The sequence below is a fragment of the Notolabrus celidotus genome, chromosome 24 (genome assembly GCF_009762535.1).
Source record: "Notolabrus celidotus isolate fNotCel1 chromosome 24, fNotCel1.pri, whole genome shotgun sequence".
Classification (NCBI taxonomy): domain Eukaryota; kingdom Metazoa; phylum Chordata; class Actinopteri; order Labriformes; family Labridae; genus Notolabrus; species Notolabrus celidotus.
In genome coordinates this window covers 7,107,702-7,128,510 of record NC_048295.1, presented here as the reverse complement: position 1 = coordinate 7,128,510, position 20,809 = coordinate 7,107,702, and the positions used below count along the sequence as shown (strand labels likewise).

General features: G+C 43.8%; 1 protein-coding gene across 11 annotated transcripts in view; it reads right to left on the bottom strand.

Annotated features, from left to right (window-relative positions):
- The window catches only part of LOC117808346 (vang-like protein 1), a 38,188-nt gene extending 25,689 nt beyond the window's left edge, over window positions 1–12,499 (bottom strand). For 2 of the 11 annotated variants that reach the window (XM_034678026.1, XM_034678035.1), the window contains exons 1-2: window positions 12,324–12,499; window positions 4,976–5,245 (exon numbers count right to left, since the gene is read on the bottom strand). In XM_034678026.1, the coding sequence (XP_034533917.1) occupies window positions 4,976–5,046 (71 nt within the window). In that variant the 5' untranslated portion in view covers window positions 5,047–5,245; window positions 12,324–12,499. Of the gene's footprint in view, window positions 1–4,975; window positions 5,246–6,472; window positions 6,551–9,655; window positions 9,856–9,980; window positions 10,074–11,644; window positions 12,083–12,323 lie in introns of those variants that run through there. The other 9 variants (XM_034678033.1, XM_034678037.1, XM_034678027.1 and 6 more) reach the window with 8 other exon arrangements.
- Between the last annotated feature and the right edge of the window lie 8,310 nt (window positions 12,500–20,809).

Here is a 20,809-nt window from a genome sequence, read left to right as displayed (position 1 = left end):
TGAATGTGGTCACAATTTCCTGCAGAATAAAAAGAAATCACAACAGCAGCTGATGTTTCAAATCTTCACACTGTAAAGAAAACTCATTTTCAGTAGCCTGAGGCAGCTTCTTCTCCCTGACAGAGTGACTGACATCTTCTTATCTGCTAAATCCAGGAGATTAGGAGGTTGATGTAAGCCTTTAAATATATTACAGCCATCATTATTTGGTTAAATATCATTACAGTTATCGTCATCTCTGTAGCGGCTGTTAGTCTAGAGGGAGTGCTCGTGGCTCAGAGGCTGTCACTGATTAGCATTATTAATTGTGGAGGAGAGGAGACGGGGAGGAGCAGCAGGGCTCATAAAGCAGAGATACAGCTTCAAAGTCAGGAGCTGAATAATAAGAAGCTCTGGATGGTGAGAAGGGGAAGGTAAAGGCTACGGGGAGTAAGTGTGAGCATGCCCATTTAAGTAAGTGAAGTTATGTATAGTGAGTGGGTGGTTGTGGAAGTTGTGTCCCCTATGAGGTGATGTTTGTTTATAGTAGTGTAAAAAACATGACTTTAAATAACCAGCTCTTCTTTATGTGCATTAATATTTAATACAAAATAAATGTAAGGTCGCCAGAGTCTCAGTGAGAAGCATCGCAAGCAACAGTCTGTTCTTCATAGCAACAGTCTGCTGTTAAGAAATAACGGACCGCAGTTATTAACTGTCGCTGTAATGACCAATCAGAATCAAGTACTCAATACATTTAGTTAAGCAATTAAGTAAGTAAGTGAGTGAGTGAGTGAGTGAGTGAGTGAGTGAGTGAGTGAGTGAGTGAGCGAGCAAGCAAGTGAGCAAGTAACTAAGTAAGTGAGTAAGTAAGTAAGTGAGTGAGGAAGTGAGTTAGAGAGTGTGAGTGAGTGAGTGAGTGATCAAGTAAGCAGGTAAGTAAGCAAGGAAGTAAGCGAGTGAGTGAGTGAGCAAGCAAGCAAGTAAGAGGTCCATCCTGACAAAAGCCTGCTCGAGGAGTCTCAAATACTTCATTTTGCTTACAGCAAACAACTCCTCAATACCTGACTGTGTAGCATGTGTCATATTCAAAAGGTGAGTTACCGAAAATATATTACGTTTCCATTGTAGGTGCACACAGACAGGAAACATCGGGGCGAGCAGACCTGTGGGCAGCCAGGGAGGGGTTTGAACAGATTGGCCTCTGTCTGCAGCCCCTCCCCCTCCTCCTCTCCAAGACCGTTTTCTCATTCCCCTTTTAGCGAGCTTCTGGGGTGATTGCACCATGTGGAAACCTCGCTTCCAACACACAAACACACCTTCCCCCTCCCTTCCAACATCCTCTTCCTGCCTCATTTGCATGCAGACGACTCGTTGGTATTCCAGCGGCGTGCTGCGCTATGATTTGATTAATGGAATTTGACTTCCAGCGTGGATCCCTGAAACCAGGATGGCTTTTTGGAACCGTGAGGATGGAGGATTGGAGGGCGGGCGGGTGGGGGGACGCCTGGCGGGATGGGGCACAATCCTGCCAATTAGGATGTGGTCGCATCGTTTCCCTCTAACACCTGAGGATGAGCGTGGCCATGATCGCATTCTCCACCTCACACAGGGAGGAAAAAAAAGAGCAATAGAAGGACAGTTATTGAGGTGGCGGAGCCAACCAGCATGGCACGCCAAGCTGTCTGAGGACTAATTTGCTCTCTCTTTGGCGCCTCATACACCTTTGTGACACAGATCTTTGTGTCGGTGCAGCCATCTGAGCCGAGTCACCAGTGGACGGCTCAGCCTTGGCCAAATTTGTAGAGCCGTGGAGCCAAGTAAAAAACGGACCGTGCACTCACTCAGTGCGGTCATTTCAAACCCATAAACACGTTATAGGGAGGGTAAGAGCGAGCAGGCGAGAAAGCAAGTGCTATGTGCTCATATTTCCTCTCTTTAATACAAATATTTAGCTCAATAGGCCCAACAGTAAAGCTTTCAAACTTGTGTTTAATGCAGTCAGCAGTTCAGCGCGTGCAGTCAGAGTTGAAGGGCTCTGCTGTGATAAGCGGTCCTGTGGTCTGGCTGCTCCTCAGGATTATCTTTGTCCAGATAACACCGCAGTGAGGTGACACATTCCAGTGACCAAACACACTCTTGTTATGGGATCCCCCAAAAAATAGTGTTATCTGCAAGTCGGAATACAGATTGTTGTTCCACTAGTGAGTGGCAAGAAAAAACTGATCTAACAGGCAGAAACCTTGGAGGCACCAGAATCATTGGTGGGCAGCATCTGACACGACTGGTTGGGCATATCCTGTTGTATCATATTGTGTCATATTGTATCGTATTAACATGTGACTCAACCTAAGCTCAATGAGTATTTAAGTTTACCTCTGCTCATGCATCCCTGTGGCTGAAGGGTCAGACCTAAGTGTCTTTAAGCTTCCACAGCTGGCATATTTTAAGTAAATTAGAAGTATGACTAAATCCAAGAGTTTTTCCTCCCATCTCTGACTTCTGACCTTCAGTATGTCAGGTCTCCAGGGGGCATGGTTTGAGACTGGTCCTTGTAAGGGATTCATGATTGATACTCATTAGTGCTGCTTTGTTTAATTAGAGCATTCAGACTAATTACATCTGAAAAATAAAAACATGAAGCATTTGAATGTTCAACTTAAATACAATCAATATAAAGTTTCTTTCGGGTGAAGTATCTAGTACCTTGAAATGGCATTTTAACTGTGAATGAATTAGTCTGAATTACTCACTTAGTCTCATGTGGCTGCTGCATGCTGCCCTATAATTGGAGTTACACCAATCAAAAGAACTCATTTTCCACATGAGCAGCTGCTAATGTGAGATTTGCAATTTTACAATAATTTAACACTCAAAATTGACAGAGTGGAGGAGCGAGGCTTGGGGGGGGGGATTTTGAGGGAGAAATGGAGTTGAGTGGTTCAATATTCAGTTCACCGTCTCAAATAGAAGCCTGGTCAAAGTCTAAGGATGGTACACAAGTACGGCAAAGTATTATATACATGTTCTCTATGATTCTTTTATCATTCTACCTGTTTTAAACCTAAGAATATATAAAAATGAACTTAAACATGGCAGCATCTTGGTGCCAAATGCACGGGCATCCCCCAAAAAACCCATGGTTATTATTCTGTTGCAAAGAAAGCAGCGTCATTGGTGCGTTTTGTCTCCGCTTCTGGTAGCGTCTGAACTGCCATCACTGAAGAGTCAGGGGGATACTTCTGTGGAAGTAACTTGGACGCAAGTTGAGGACCTAAAGCCAGCAATGAAAGGAAATCCTGGCTCCGTCTGGTGATCAAAACCTACGCCAATCCCATTCTTCTATTATAATCTGACAAATTGGGTTTAAGACTGGCCCGCAAATACACAAACACGCAAACACATAAACACACAACAGCATGATGATGTTACTGTGTGATTATTTGCATGGGAGCATGCACACAAGTAGCGAAAACCCTCCCTTGTGCCTGCATCTGTTCCCAGCGTCAGTGTAATTAGACAACAGTGATCCAGAACTGCGTCGGCATAAAAAGATTACCTTCAGATGGCGATGGCACGGCTTTCAAAAGGCAACAGTTTTTATGTTTTTGTTTGAATATCAAATTAGAGGCCAGCCGGTGGCTTTTGGCACAGTCATGGCGGGAGCGGAGGAGCAGAGGAGCAAAGGAGCGGAAAAAGGCGCTTGGCGGGGATGCGCATATGTTGCTTTCCAATTTGCTGTCACTCACTTTAAAGGCTTCGGAAGCAGTACAGATAGGAGCTCCCACAACCAGCACCTCTAATCATTTCCAAAGCACCACCTCTCCCCCTCACCCGCTTTGATTCCCGATGAAGTGAGACCACTTTTGCTCTGTGTAACTTTGAGCTACAAGGGCACATTCCTTGCCCGGGGGGAATGCGAGCGAGCAAGAGGGTAAAAACTGATACGCCTGCGCCTTAACCATCCTCAGAGAGCAGCCAGGAATCCATTAAAGAGGGTGGAGGCGGAGGAGGGGGAGGAGGTCAAGAGCGAAGGAGAAAGCTGCAGCTGCTTTGTTGAAATCACAACAGGGACATGGGAGCAAAACTGAGGGTATGAAAGAGAGAGATTAAAAGAGAGAAGGATGAAGTGTGAAGGGGAACGAGTGTCCATAAAGTCCCAGAAGCAGCAACAGGTGGCGGCAAGAGTGGGTGTGGCGCTCAAGATATATGGCGAACGCGCAGTGAGGGGGCCGTCAGTGACAAGGGAGGGGCTGTTGTGGAAGCGGAGACTCCTCTCCAGTTTCCCCTCCTCTCATGCTCTCATCATGTCCGCCGAGCCATCAGTCAGCCGGGCCTCTCTAGCACCTGTCTCCTGCTGCCTTCCTGAGGCCTGTCAGCCGCAGCCATTACTCTGCTGACAGACTAATGCGCCTACACGAGCTGTGGGCTCCACACACGCCGGGGCAGAGAGGAGGATAAAGATACATGAGAGGAAGGATCACGGGAGAGGAGGAGAGGAGGAGAGGTTGGGTGTGTGTAGCTGCAGCGATAAGAAAGGGAAGTCTTTCATCACATATCTACAACCTTAAAAAAAGCTACACACTCAGAGGTGGGTAAAAAAATGCAGTGACTAATTTTTCCAAACTATTACCACGTTTCCACCAAAAAGTACCCAGAGCTTTTAGTTCCTGGAGCTTCTGGTGACACAGGACACACCCTAAAGCACCTGTACTTTGAGACAGTAACTCAAAATCCATATCCAAATAAAATAATAGAAAGGATTGGAGGGAAACAAGAGGTAAACTTTCTGTCTATCGATAATTGATTGCTTTCATTTGAGGGAATAGTAAAGGAGGCCCTAATGTCCCAGAACCTAGAGCTTCTCCTTGAAACAGCTTGTCCTGTTCGATCAACAGTCTGGGAGGTAGAAGTAATAACCTGAATAGCAGTACCCTCAAGGTGATGCAGTGACAGAAGGAAACACATTCAATGACAATAAAAGATGAAGTCTTACCCATGCCTGTGGGATCCCCGGGAGCGTCCCGAGTAGTAGGAATACCCCGAGTAGGTCGACTCTGTATCCATCCTGACGCAGTCCCGCCCAGGCAGGCTGGGCTCGGGGCAACACGGAGGCTGCTCGGCTGGACCGCTGGCAGACGCAGTGCTCGCTGATGTCGAGCCAGGGGCGCTCAATTTGCTCGCTCAGGAGGCTGACAGGGGTGGCGAGCTGTCGGCAGTCAGGCTTGAAAGCGACCCAGGGGGCGCCCGGTGAGGAAACATCAACCTGGCGAGGTGGAGACAGATGGGAAATTTGAATTCAGGGTGTTGAAAAGTCTGGGAAAGCTGCTCTTGTTTGACCACTTTTTTTTGGGCCATGTGAAATGAAGTCACCAGATTTTTCATTACACCTTTAATTCATGAAGAAGCATTTATTAGCACTCCTTATATAAAACCCTGCATTCATCAGCAGCTGCGTGACAATTTGTATATTTTCGACGACAGTGTGTCATACGCAGCTCTCAAGAGGTGACACTGCAGATAAAAGAACAACCAGCTACAAGCTGCAATTTGCTCTCATTCCCACACGGCTGACAACTGTTGTTCACATGCAAACTCTTCAAGCCAGACAGTGATGAGCTGTGAGGGGAACACAGCGAGTGTGGAGGAGATAAGAGCTGCACTCTCACAGGACCAGCTCAGAAAGATGGAAGGGTTTAGAGCAGTTGTTGAGGAGTTTGTGACAAACTGACATAAGGGGAAAGTCACAGAACTCCTCAAAATAATGTGTCCTCGTCTTACCGACAAGTCGTACCTTTTCAGAATCAGCAGGCCTTCCTAAGTGCTTCAAACCCTCTACTATCTCCGGCCTCATTCCAGCGCTCTGTCCTGACAGAGTCTGCAGTCCGCCTCCTGATCGAAACTCTCAGGCCAGCCTCGGAGCACAAACACAAAGATTTACGGCTGATTTATGGCTCCAGTCGCCTGAAAGGTGGTGAGAAACTCAGCCAGCAGTCTCCCACACAGGACAGCCCCGCTTTTCTGCATTCATCACAACTCGAGGAAAACCAGCCTGCTTTAGAGCCCGAAATTGCAATCCTTATCTGCCACTTAGAGGGAAACACAAGTCCAAAAATACACTGTGGCACAAAACATCTAGTTTGACCCAGTTCTGAGGAGGAGTGTGGCGTCGGCACATCTGTGAGTGACTCTGCTGCGTGTGTGTGTGTGTGTGTGATTGTCACAGACTCCTGAAAATGCTTTGAAGGTTACGCAACTGCATACCTGCTCCTTCTGTAAACCGTTTTTAAGTGTCTGAATCATCCTCACATGGTGACAAAGCCTACCTCAACTGGTTCTCCCATGTCTCTTTGCCAGCCAGCTGCGTGACTGATGCTACTTCAGCTGAAGCTAGAAGATGTTATGAGCATTTTTGCTCCCCCAGAAGATATAAATAGATCAGTAAAATAATAAAAGTAACCCCAATTAATAGTGTAAACAATCGTGATTGTACCTGAACATGTTGTCATTACTACGCAGAGTGGGGGACCCTTGGTTGTGCCTTGGTGTTGGATTACACAAATGCAGCACTCTGCAAAGATGACAAAGGCAAAGACAGTCTCACTGCAATTAGGGTTGTGTTGAAGATGCTAAATTTTAAGATATAAGTCATGTAACTTATGTAAGATTTGTTAGATTCATCTTCTATAGATCTACAACAGGAAGAAGGAAGACGGGTCTTGCTAATTCTGTACTAAAAGGAATCATAGAGGCATTTCCATCACCTGTTTTAATCCTCTTAAAGCAAAGGCACGTGGGTAAACGAGGGATTAATCAGGTCAAACAACAGGTTCAGTCAGAGTGCAGCGGCACGTCCAGACAGCAGCAAGGTTAAAGGCTGATCAATTACTTCCTGTGTCTGAGTCTTTCCTTCAAACATCCTCTGAGGCTGCTTCAGATACTCCACGCTGAGCTCACTGTACGCTGCAGTCCCCTGCACACACTCACCACCACCGCAGCCATCGCTCTGAGGTCTATATCGAAGTGAAACAGGATACGCGGGTGTTCTCACATGTGGTTTCTGTCGTTGCCGTGCCAGAGTAAATGGGTAAGCGGAACCACTTCAAGTTTTGCCGAGAGAGTCCTGTAATAGGAATCCCTGCCGATCTGGAGAGCCCGGGTAGATTCTTCACAGTAATCCAAACCCCCTCCTGATGAGCTGCCGGCTTGTCTGTTTGTCCTGGCAAACACTGACTGCAAGGAGCAAGAGAGGCGGGAGAGCGAAATGATCACAGCATCAAGCATGAAGGGCTTCTTTTGTGAACAAAAATGATTGTTCAGGGAAACTTGTGTGTGCCAATCTCATCCTGAATTCCTTTAGGTAACACAGCACCTGCTGTTTTATTAAAGCATAACACTCTGGATACAAAGAGGCTTCTGAAAATAAACTACAAAATGATACACACAAGCTAACAGGTGTAACAACCTAAGCCTAGGCTGGAGAAAACAACAACAGAGTAAATATCCAGGAGCCTAGATAGGGAATGCAAACAAACAACCTTGCACAAACAGCTCAAGAAAAGACTTTCATCTGTGTGCACCAGAGCTACAGCAAAGTTTCACCGGAGCCACGAGACATCTGCTGTCAGCCGCTGCAAACAAATCAGAGCTGCACGGCTGCAAATGTTCAAAAGCATCAGCGGAGCACCGGTGAGATTCTATAATCATCGGCTCAAATCACAGCAGAGATAAGACAACATGACACTTGATTGTGTCAGTATGTTATGTAAGATCTCAAACAGCGTTATTCCTATTTGCATGGTGAAGAAAACCTGCTCTAGTTTGTTCATAAAAATGAACGGTATGTGTTTGTCTTCAGAACATTTTTGCGGTTTGGATGCCTGGCAAAATGTCCTGGAAAAGTGATTCATTTGCATTAGTTGTTATGCTGAAAATGCAACATGAGACATCCTATCCTCTCCTTTCTTACATTAAATCCACCCACGAGCCATCACGGCTTCAGTGAAGGCAGCGTGTAGTACTGATGTTCAGAGGCTCTGTTCTTGGAGCTCCCTGCCCTTCGATGTGCCTACGTGGATAGCCATAGCTTGTGGCGGGTAGAGCACACCTCCCCTCTCTTTCATGTGCATGCATGAAAAGCAAAGGCAGGACCACTCTCACATAAAGAATAAATAATTTGCCTCCAATAAATTATATTTGGCAGTATGGCTCTGCTCTGACTTCCTAGCCCTTCCATGTGCGTACATGGAACCAAAGTTTGTGGTGGGGAGAGCACACCTCTCCTTTCTTTCATGTGCAGGCAGGGAGAGCAGCAGCAAAGACCTCTAAGGGCACAGAACAGAGCGGGAATCAGTGACAAGACAATATGACACTGGTCCAATCAGACACAGCAGAAAAGGAGGAGGTGAGGTGGAGGTGGGTTGCGAAGCGGTTTGCAGGGGGAGCAGCAAGAGAAGGCAGGCTGACACATTTTTAATAGAATGCCTATTTTGCTATACACCACTTGCGTATTAGCTGATGTTGTCAGCCAAGCTTGACTTCAATTTTTGAAGTGTGTCAACAGGCCGTCGTGAAATGTGCAGGTTTCCTTTTCACGGAGTAATTTGACATCAGGTCGCCCTCGCATGCTTTGGCTGTTGAGAGTTACACAACATTGTTATGGAGTTTTGGCCAATCAGAATCAAGTATTTAACTCAGCCAGGTAATAAATACCTCGCACAGTGTGTGAGATAACTCCCTTGATGACTCACAGTGTGCTTAATAGTAATTAAATGGAAGTGTGAGGTTATTTAAAGCTGGTGTCTATGTTTTGAACTCACACAGCTGCAGCTTTAGCTGATTAAGAGTAATTTATGAGGTTGACCTTTCTGTTAAGGGAAACTGCCGGGAAGCACATAGCTTACTCAGAACCTGCTGGACTTACTGACCCCGTGACACACTGGTGAACTTTTGAACACAACTAACAAACAGGTACAATATTCAGCTAAGTGGAAACTAAACTGAACGCACTTATTAGGACTTATGAAGAGTCGAGGAAGGAGCAGAACGAGTGCTTCCACTTTGGCTGTAAAGCAGCAAATTAACTATCTAATGAAGCGGATAAGATGATCTCTTATGTGTTCATTCAAAACCTCCTTTCACACAGGGTATTCATCCAGAACTCCTTTTGATACAGAATACAAATGAAAAGCCTCCTGCAGCTCATTCACACTCCGCAGTCATTTTCCTGAAACCTAAAACCCTTTTATTCCTGCACTGTAGATTAAACACTGATCTGCTGAGGAGAATCTCTCCTTTGACAACTTAATAATCCAACCCAACCGCGGCGAACCAGACAAACACTCGCCTCGCTCTGATCGAAATCATCAGCGCTGAATTTGTAGACAACACGTGGTGTTGGAGGGAGGCCAGTTTGAGCAAAGATGCTATTAAAAGCTAATGTGTATTTAGAGCTAGTGGTGTATATGACCTGTGTTTACTCAGTGGAAAGCTCTCTAACATGAGATGATGGGTTTACATGCATAATTAGGGATTAGCACATAATTTGCATATTCTTGGATGGACTTTTGACATAATCTGCAAACATCTCTTCCACACTTCTCCCTCTCTACCTCCGTCTTCATTATCACTTGGCTCCATCGCAAACAGCTGATGCAAAGTAATGACTTCACGTCACCTCCAGAGAAGGCAGCTCTGTCACGGCGGCGGTCATGAGACGTGCCGGGACACGAGGGGAACATGAAAACACGCCACAGTGGTGGAAGTCTCGCCAGGGTCACATGCTCGCTGTGTTGCTGTCGATGACTGAGCAAACGAGGGCCGTTAATTCAGAGGAATTCAATCAACATTCCTGAGTGTCACCGGATTTAAACCCACCTATGAGACAACATGAGGGGAAAACAGAAGACTGGTTAACCATTATACATCATTAGCTGTCTCTATCTGCTCTTACGTCTGACAAAAGGAGACTCCAAATTTTATGATCCACATTTCGCCCCTACCTGTTGCATTTTTGGCGCTTCTGTTACTAAGCAACCACCATGAGCTGATCCTGAGCAGTCAGTCAATAAACCAGCTGTTGATGACTGCACGAGCTGGAATGAGGTTATCTGTTTGTTAGTCATGGGCACACTGAGGCAAATACCTGGTAACTCAGTTATACGAACCACATTCTCTTAATAAGACCCCTGCTCCACCAAACTGGTTCATTACCAGCATGCCGAATTATCTGTTATCAATTCCTCTTTGTAATGCAACCATTAGCATACACAAAACTCTTAGAGTATGGCTTTGTTGTGTAAGAAAATGGAAGGTCTTTTAAGGCAGGAAATGAAAATTCCTGGCCAAAACCGAAAACCAAATCTTCTAATGATGTTGGTACAACGCCAAATCAGGGGCAACACTACTTCAACTAACACTAACTTCCTTATGTTTCCTGGAAGACAAGCAAATACCTGACACTTTCACATCTGACAGGATCTTTGTTTCTATCTCTCCCTCTTTTCTTTTTTACAAAACCATATGTCACATTTCAACTTAAAACAAGATTTCTTATACAAAAAGAGACAGGTTTGTGGTTCTCCAGCTTCTAATGTGGGATTAAATGTCATAATTCACCACACTGACAGCCCTTTCTCTCGTAATGCGCCCAAGGGTATCACTGTTAAGTCTAACGGCAGATTAAATAATCCAATAATGCCTCTGTTGAAGTCGAACCACACAAGAACACGCTCATATCTGGTCGGGAAATCCCAGAGTTAATAAATGACACTGACATATTAGCTGTTTCCTCTCAAGAGACTAACATGCCCCTGACCAGAGGTTAAGAGAATAACACAGACTCAGAATACTGTGCTTTTTTACTGCTTTTAACATACATTTTGTGATAGCTCTATAGTAGAAGTCCCTCTAAAACTTTTCTTGGGTGTGAATATGTAACAAGATGGGAGTACTTCTCTCAAATGTTAATCACATCCAGAACATTCTAGATTTGATGATAACAAGGGTCTTGCATTATTTATGATGGGGACGAAGCAGTTGTTGTCACCATGTCAGCCTGGGCTTTAACAATGTCAGAGTATGTTGCTAGGCAGCTTTTGAAACACAGACTGAAGATAAAGTGAAGTCTCTTTTTGGTTTTAAATGGTAGTAGTACAGCAACAAACAACAAAAAGACTATGTTAAACTGGTGTTTACATTGAGTTACGTTTTAAACCCTATATTTTGGCATTTTATGCAACCTAAATGATTAACTATGAAGATAATAAGCAGAATAACCATTAAACTGATAAAGTTATGGTCAAAAAGTCGTTTGTGTTTTGCAAATATTGTAATTTAAATAAAGTTTATTTTAACAACCGTTAAACATTCTTAAAATTCTAATTAATTAACGGCTAATAATTTGACGTCATCACGCTAGGCACGTACTATAAGAGCACCTGCCTGTCTATTTTTATTCAATATTAAACAGCAGTTAATGGCTTATTCTGCATTTTAATACAACCCTCACAGAAAAGTCAGCTAAATTTGACTTTTATGGTTAGTTATTTAAAATACGCAGTTATATTCACACTATAAAAAAGCTGAATTAAAGATAAGTTGCATGAAAAGTAGTCACTCCTGTCTGGTGGAGCACCAGGGCAGGTCTCCCCGCCCCAGCCCCTACCTGTGACACGACCTAGAGGCAGGAAACTCCCTGGTTTCACCCTGGCCTCGGAAGCCCCCCCTTCTTGCTCTCCCTCACCTCGGCAGTACATTTGAGTACCCACTTGAGCACTAAAAAGCACACAATAAAGCTGTTTCGTGTGTTTTCCTAGCTTACTGGCTGCTTTAGAGGCGACAAGATATCCATCCGCTGGAGCTCTGCCGCCGCAGGTTACAGTTTACAGCAGCACCAGCCGGGGTAATGCGGACCAAGTCAACCGTATGAAACATAGTTGACTTTTCTCACTGTGGAGCTGTGACTTTCTGAATGAGAGGACCGTGTAGGGGTCGTATTTCTGACTGAAACTACAACAAAATAAAGTCGAAACTGTCGCTTAAAATGACCGGTTTACTTCTGTTAGTCCCTCCGCAGTTTGAGGGCATTCAGATGAAGTTGAAGCCTTTCATACAGGTAGGCAACACGGCTAGGGCGTGTTCCCAAGTCTGCCTGAAAAACACACATTCAGCCCAACACTGAACAACAGCCTTTGTTATGTGCGTTTAAAGAACGGTAACACTCATTTATGTAGCTTCACGATCCAACACAGGACATTAAAGCCTGTCAGCTTCACACACTACTGACATCTGCAGAATACATATGAGCAGCAGCATAATAACACCCTATCACCAGAAGAACTCACCCTTTATCGGTGGAGATATCATTCCGCGGAGTTGATAATTCATCCAGAGGTTGTAAAATAGTTTCCCCCAGAGCACACGGTAGGCTACAGTAGGAAGCAGCCCTTAGTAACCGGAGGAATCACCCTGGCAGTCAGGAATTTCACAGGGGGCAGAGCTTGTCAGTATGTGGGGGTGTAGTGCCCACACAGGCCGCTAGGGGGGGTGTCAACATGGGAGAGCTCTCTGCCAATAACACCAAAAAGAAGTGAACCAGTACAGTAATGTGTTGTATACTGGGGGCAACCATCATGGCAAAAAGAAAACATGCTGTAGTGCCCTCTTGGATTCCATTGTATGAGATAAAACATTAAAAGTTGCCTTCTCTAGTGTCCTTTTCGTGGAAAAGTGCCCTCTAGATCAGGGGTTCCCAAAGTGTGGGAGTACATTTTACCCATTATAGTAAGGAATATTGACAAATATAGTAGCTAACCTTGAAATAAAACCTTGAAGATAGATGCCAGATGACTCCTAAGTTTAGGGTTAGTGAACAGTTCATTATCAAAACCAGGTTAATTCATAACGGCACAGGAAACACAGCCACATGCTCATATAGGTAGGCTAATTTTCTGCAGGCCAGCTAAATTAAGCCACATTAAATCACTTTGAGGGACAGTGGATGCACCTAAAATGCAAGAAACTTAAGAAAGTGCCCTCTGGAGGCCACTTAAATGAAAAGAATATTTTAAAAAGTGCCCTCTAGAGGCCCCTAAAATGTACAGAAAACATTTGAAAAAAGTGCCCTCTGGATGTCCCTCAAATGTATGAAATAGCATCTTCATAATGGCAAATATTTAGCAAGTTACAGCGGCAAGGAAAAACTTCCTTTAACAGGCAGAAACCTCCAGCAGGACCAGACTCATGTTAGACACGCATCTGATGAAACCTAACTGGGGTTTGAGGGAGATTAAGAGAGAGAGAGATGATAGTGATGAGACGAATAGTAATAGTAGTAGTAGTAGGTGTTGCCGCTGGAGTCCATGGGTCCTTCATTATTAAAATATCCTGCTTTGAGTTATATTGTGACATCTGAAGCAGCTATTCTCTCCAACATCACTGCAAAGGCGATGTTGTTGTCACAGCTCATGAAGCTGAAAAAGACAAACTCTTGTCAGCGATACAACCACTCACTCAAAGCGACGATACTGAACATCGCCATGATAGCAATCAGCCTTGGACACAGTCAGTGAAAGAGACACAATGAAGTCAACGAGGCCTTGAAGCAGCCTCTTAACAGGGAATGTAAACTACAACTCCTTCTCTCCATCAGATAACTTTCAGTCCTTCAAAGAGGAATATTTGATATTCGACACTGAGCTTCTCCAGCTGATTAAACTGCTATAACTCACTTTAAACATACCTAAAGTGTTACAGGAAGAGCTGGAGGGCACAGGTAGTCCAGTGACATGATAAAAGAGAACGCTTATAGGCCAGGTGTCTCCTGAGGAAGGGATTTAAATTTAGTAGGTGCAATATTTTCACTAAAGGAGGTATTTCTCAATCAATCGTGGCATGTGGGGATTAAGTTCTCTAAAGGCACAAGCACTACACTCAGCAGTGGCGTGCCTACACTTTTTAGACTGGAGAGGCCCAACTCAAACTCAGGGGGGGGGTGACATGACGTATATGTAAATATCATTGTTTACCTATCATGCCTTAATGCATTACATCTAACTTCACCAGCCTACTAACTTCAATACAGACGTTACATTCCTGAGTATAAATCTTCAACTTTAAAAGGTAACACAACACAGTAGCAAAATTTTCATCTTCTAAGCTTAATTCTTAAAGGGACAGAAAAAAAGATGTTTTCTGAGGTCACAATTTAAAGAACTTGATACAAAAAATAATGCTAGCAAAGTCCTGTACACCGCTAACCATCAGAAATATATATATTAACAAAATATAAAGAAGAATCACATTTATAAATGTAATCTAAAACTATATTTTCAGCTGTCATATTCTAGATCAGCACACCTTTAACCGTAATTGCTATATCTGGTTAAACAAAGGTTACAAAGATCAATTCAAGCATATACACGCATCAATAGATTTCACATTTATCTTAATCTGCCACCATCCATCCTCCATTGTATCCCAACACAATGAGGGTCCCAGGCCACTTCATCCAGACTCCAAACATACATGAAAGTTACGACCACAAGGCAACAGATGCCTCCAGCAATTACACGGCTGTATATGAATCAATATTTTGCTCTTCTTTGAACTGCGTGTTATACCCCAACACACACACAAACAAACACATGCACACACATAGCCTTAGATATATCTCATCCCCTGCAGAACACAATGGAGGTCATGACTGGGACACGACCCCCTTTCTTTCCCCATGGAGGCAAATTAACAGCAATGCTGTGGCGAGGATGGGGGGAGGAAGAATGATGTATGTTTACATCTCTAGCAATGTGTGCATTATCCTCATTTATTAAAAAATAAATAAATAAAATAGAATATGTGTTTGTTGTACATAAATATTAATAACAACTCCAATAGGAATTATTTAAATAAATCTAATGTGCATTATTTACATAATTGAATGAGATATTTTGATACAGGACACTTAAATAAAGGAATAATTCATATACATTTATTTTAATTTCTGTGTAATAATTTGAATTCACTAAGATTATGTGTCAGCAGCTTTCAGCCATCACAGTTTGAGATTAGTGCTCCACCTTGTGGCCTTTTTCCGCCATTACACCACCTTAAATCTTCAAAGTAGACATCCAAAGTGTCACCAGGCAAACAGATAGAGGTTTCTCATGATTTACTGTCACATCTGCCTCGAGTATTTGTGCAAAAATATTAAACCCTCTCTGTAAGATGGAAAAAATATACTTATTGTTGTAAGGTAAAAAGAAGTGATTAATTGAAGCTATTTTTGATCAATATATCATCTACAGGTTAACAAAAGACCCCCCATGCAAAGTTGTGTAAATCAATCAGCAGTGAAATCACATTACACAGCCGAAAGCGAGCTTGTAGGCACGCGCGCCGTGTGAAGACAAGCAGCAGCCGCGCGTGCTGTCACTTTTTCAAGTTTATTCAAAAGTGGGAAGCGCGCGCAGATGGCCCCTATTGAGAAGGCGAGGTGGGGGCCCCTGAGATCAATTCAATTTGGTGTCCGGAAGATGGATGGATTCCTCCCCAAAGACACGGAGTTTATGAGTTTAGAGAGGGCTTTTTTGGTAAATAGAGGAGAAAAATGAAAGCGTGTAAAAATGAAGACGAAGTGGGGAGAGATGCGGTTTATGAGACCACACGCATACATGAATACACAGAGAGAGAGAGAGAGAGAGAGAGAGAGAGAGAGAGAGAGAGAGAGAGAGAGAGAGAGAAAGAGAGATGCATTCTGTCTACTTTACACCCAGCCAGATGAGACACTCTGTTCAGAGGCCAATTACATTTTCTGTTTGACAAATTAGGTTTAAAGGTCCAGTACACATTTTCTTGACTATACTGCACAGCTTGGTTATGCGTGGAGGGTGGCTAAATAAATGAAGTAGCATGTAAAAAACACTTTTCCCCCATGATTCAGTCGTTTGTTTCTAGCTTAAATGAAGGGTCAAAACCAGGGGCAGAACTAGACTTTCAGGACTTGGGTGGCCAGACTCAAAGTCAAGATGCCACCCCTATATATGCAGCGGTAGCATGAAATATGTGCACAGGCATGAATGAACAGCATTTATTTACCCTTTTAGCCTCCAACAATCATACTTTAAATACTAATATTAAAATATTTGATATGTTTTTTGTCCTGTATATATTTTTCAACTTCAAAATAACACAACAAAGCAGCAATATTTAAATCTTCTAAGCTAAACGGTTGAGGGGCTCAAGAAACAAGGTGATTTTAGGGCTCATCGGGGTGTCCAATCAGATATCAAGGGGGCTCATGTCATCCAAGGACACTGCTCTGGATCCAGCCCTGGTCGAAACAACAGAGGTGCAATAGCTTTAAAAAATTACAAATCTTTCACTTCAATATTTTTTATGCAATAAACGTCTCCAACACCAAGCTATAAAAAAAATGAATATAACAAGAAAATTTAATTGTGATCCAAAGAAGACAACTAAAATTAACCAGTATTTTTTTCATCTAGAAAACAAGACAGATAAGCTGAGATCTCAACAAAACTAATGAAATATTAACTTGTTTTCACAGTGAAAAAGGGTAAACAAATGTATAATTAGTGGCTGCTTTGGCCTTCAGTATAAAGAGCAATAATTTATCATTTTAAAAAGTAAATTAAGTGTAAAATTATGTCTGATGACTTTTATCCCTTCCTGCTCTCATACTGACCATTCTTTTGTCCCATAATGTTAAAATGAAATGTGACAAAATGTTTTGTGGAAGTTCAAGGCAGGTCAGTGATGAGCAAATAATTCATTTTTCAGTCCTAATAAGAGAGGATTAAAGTTGAGATAATTCTTCCTTAATGTCTTTATGATTCAGTAATTATAAATCTGCATTTTGGCTGCGATTCCCCTCAGAGACTCCCCAAAAAGGGGACAGCAGGAGGTTGAATAAACTCCCCTCCTGACTCACGGTGACTCACAAGCAATGAGGCGTCCTCAACAAAAGCCCCAACAATTGGATTTAAGAGATCTTAACCAAATTGAAACCCAATGAATATCGCCGTTTTAACTCGCCAGATTGGGCCGTGCGCCGGGGCCTAATGCATGCACACACACCTTCTGACAGGCCCCGTGGTACAGATGGTCAGAGCGTGAGTCTGAATGAGAAGGGGGACCATCCACGGCTGCTGACGCATTGTGGGGGGACGTCGTCTTCAATACAGCACTTAATGAGAACAGACTGACTCTTTCTCCCCTCCCATCCCCTCCCCTTCTCCATCCTCTGTCCATTCTATTCCTCCCCCCCCCCCCTCCTCCTCCTCCTCCTCCTCTCTCTCTGATTCTCCACTTCTCCACTCCTCTGCCCATTTCCATCTGTTTGGAGACAAAGGGCCACGAGCCAGCTCGAGCCCCGGGACCCTGCTGGTGAAGTAGGCAGGGATAATACGGCCCATCCCGGGGGCTGCATTTCAACACATGGACCAGGCTTTGTACTTCTGCTGCACGAGCACCCTTCATACTGCGCACACACACACACACACACTGCGCTCACAAGGATGTGTGTGCGGGGACAGAACTGCAATATTGACCGGGGAGTTCTCGCCTTGAACGTGAACACTTCCATAATACCCAACGACGTGGAGAATAAAAGAGAGGGCGAAAAAAGAGGCGGCACAAAAAGCCCCAAATGTTGTTCCTCGTACTGCGAACATATGGCTGTTTGTTGTCATACTCTTTCTCCCTGTCCAATTTACACAGAGCGAGCAAGCTCTCAGAATTAAATGGGTGTGTGTAGAGCCCTGTGTGTGTATGTGTGTGTGCACTCCTCCTGGCTTGGAGTATACCTGAATGATGATGAGGAGAAGGATGCCCAAACATTGATAATGGTCGCTGCATAATCCCCTGCTGTCTGCACACACCTCCTGACATATGGTCACTCCACGGCCTCCGCCATTACATAAGCCCACAGTGCAAATGGGGTGGGGGGTTGTGGTGAAACGTGGTACTTTCTCCCACACATACACAATCATACACCGTCCACACTGTTAGCCAGGCTGTTCAGTGCCCTCAGCAGTCTGGGCCTTCGCCTGTCACTTTCCTCTCCCCTGCCCCTTCTGGGGGTTTGTAAAGAATAAATTGAAGAGGACTGATGCGACGGAAGCTTTTGAGATGAGGAGCACAAATGGCCTAGCAGTGCTTCACGACAAACGTACAGATGGACTCGTCCATTCAATAAGCTTGAGCAGAAGTCTATCTCCGCGCCATGCCAGGATCGCGGTGCTTGTTTTGTGTTCTGAAGAGGGCAATCTGTTGATGCAATATATTGGCGTTCCTTTCTTTCACTTTGCGGGTAAAAGCATTGACAAAGCAGTCTGTAATATTGGACCAATCAGGGTTGACTAACGGACAACAAATGTTCTAATCAAAAGCAAATAATTGTCGAACATTCAAATGTTTCAGTCGTTTTATGCTAGCTGCTAAAAGTGCCATGATTCGGAAAACCGTAACACATCTGCTGCCTTGGAAAAATGTAGCGGTAATGCGTTTACATCTGGAGTGCAGTAAACTGTCAAAACAACAGAATGGCTGGAAAGTTATGATACCTTCCTGTTTGAGGGCTTATTTAAAGTGAGACCATGTAACCTGAACAGTCACCAATAGGGACATAACTAGCAAGTACAAGATCACGACAAACTCTATTTCCTTTTCATCTATAGTTCAAATGAGAGGTTTCTGTGAATTAGCCAATAGATGACAAGTGAAAAATGTAACTGACTTTCAAGTTCAGAAGCAGGAAGAGGTTAAAAAAAAGAGAAACAAAGTGTAATTTCACTCGGAAGCACAAATGAACATCTAACACCCAGGTGTAACGATAGCTGCGAGCTAGCTTACAGCTCACATCTGGCTCTTTTGGGTAATTAAACAGTCCATGTAACAGGCTGGTGCCAATGAAGAAAGCCCAATGTTATATTTACTGTCCGTTTGAACATGTGTTGAACAGGGCTATGTTACTTTTGTACAGCAGTTGCCCCAACTAGCAAAGAAGAGAAGACAAAACACTAATTCCCCAGATTCCTGTGTATCAATTCGCTTTAAATCTACGAGTGGAGAGAAAAACATGTTGGAACTTTACTTTTTAAGGACGCACTGTAATTGTTCATTTGTTTGTGTCTACAAGTAAATATATGTCCTCAATTTTAGCTCTGTTTTTGGTCTCCACCATGTCCAGAAAATGATACCTGCTGAAAAAACAGCTTTGTCCACCAGCTAGCTGCTACTTGCTCTGTCTAAATGGCCCTTTTTGTACAGCTAAGCTAAGCTAGGGAAGAGTGCTTAGAATTTAAGTATTTCAGTATTTAGACGATTAAGTGATTTCGTTTTACATAAGGTAAGAGTCAGGATTTCTGATGAGTAAAAGCAGCCTTGTCACCAAACAAACTTTCTCTACAAGTGCATCTCAGGCCAGGAGACTGACAAACTGACAGATGCCAAATAAAAAAAAAAGGAGACACAGGAGGCCCTTGAGCTGAAAGGACAGAACATTTCATGCTACCTTCAATGTCCTCGGTAAAGGTTTGAAAAGAGAAAAAGCAGCTGACACCTGAAGCTAGGTTGGTAGATAGATGCATTCATTTTTTTCTAATCATCTATCTTTGACATAATGCATTCTGTTGCTCAATTTGAACAGCTTAACAGTGGCATTTCCAGGGTGAAGGGTTCGATTCCCACTGGGGCCACCCATGCATGTAGAAAAAAAAAGGTTCACTCATGATAATCTAATGATGCTTGGATAAAAGCATTTACACATGCTCCACATCTCCTGCTCTGTGACTCAACGGCATGCTTTTTATAGCCCGATCGATGGGAATAGGCATATACATCACAAATTAATATAAATATTTGGATCTTTTTGTTCATACCATTTGGCAATATTACATCTCAGCTCTCGCTTGCTCATAAATTTCCATCTCTCCCATCCCTCCTCTCTCCCCGGGTTTCCCACGGGAGGTGCCAGACGGCCAGTAATTTGGTTGTCTTGGCTCGTCTGGAGTAACACCTGCCCCCTCTCTGGGGAGGGAGAGAGCCTTTCAGCCAGGAGCACACATGTAGCCTACCACTGCCTTTAGCTGCTGACCGGTGTGTGTGTGTGTGTGTGTGTGTGTGTGTGTGTGTGTGTGTGTGTGTGTGTGTGTGTGTGTGTGTGTGTGTGTGCGTGCGTGCATGTGTGTGTGTTAGTGCATGCGTAAGAGAAAAGAGTCAGAGGAGAGGGAGAGAGAGAGAGAGGGTTTACAGTGATTGTTCCTGCGTTGGTTAGCACGCACATCACCTTACATTGTGTGTGTGTGTGTGTGTGTGTGTGTGTGTGTGTGTGTGTGTGTGTGTGTGTGTGTGTGTGTGTGTGTGTGTGTAATAGAAAAGAGTCAGGGGGGAGAGAGAGAGGGGGGGGGGTTTACAGTGATTGTTCCTGTGTTGGTTAGCATGTACTTCACCTTACATTCTGTGTGTGTGTGTGTGTGTGTGTTTGTACAGCCGTGCTTGTGTGTGTCTGTGTGTGTGTGTGTGTTCAGCATCCCTTCTGAGCACTTCCAGTTTATGTGCACTGATTAGCATGTAGCACTTATATCATCCCCAGCAAATTCTCACGCACGCGCGCGTAGAACATGACGTCACCCTGTGTTGTTCGCTTGTATCCATCATATCAATTAGCTGAAAATCAGAAGCGGGTATCTCGCTGTATTCTTCATTACAATCATAAAAGCGTTCAGACATTCTTCACAAAATGATTCAAAACAGGAAGAGGAATCTTTTTTTTTTCAAGTATTTCCGTTTTAATTAAAAATAACACCGG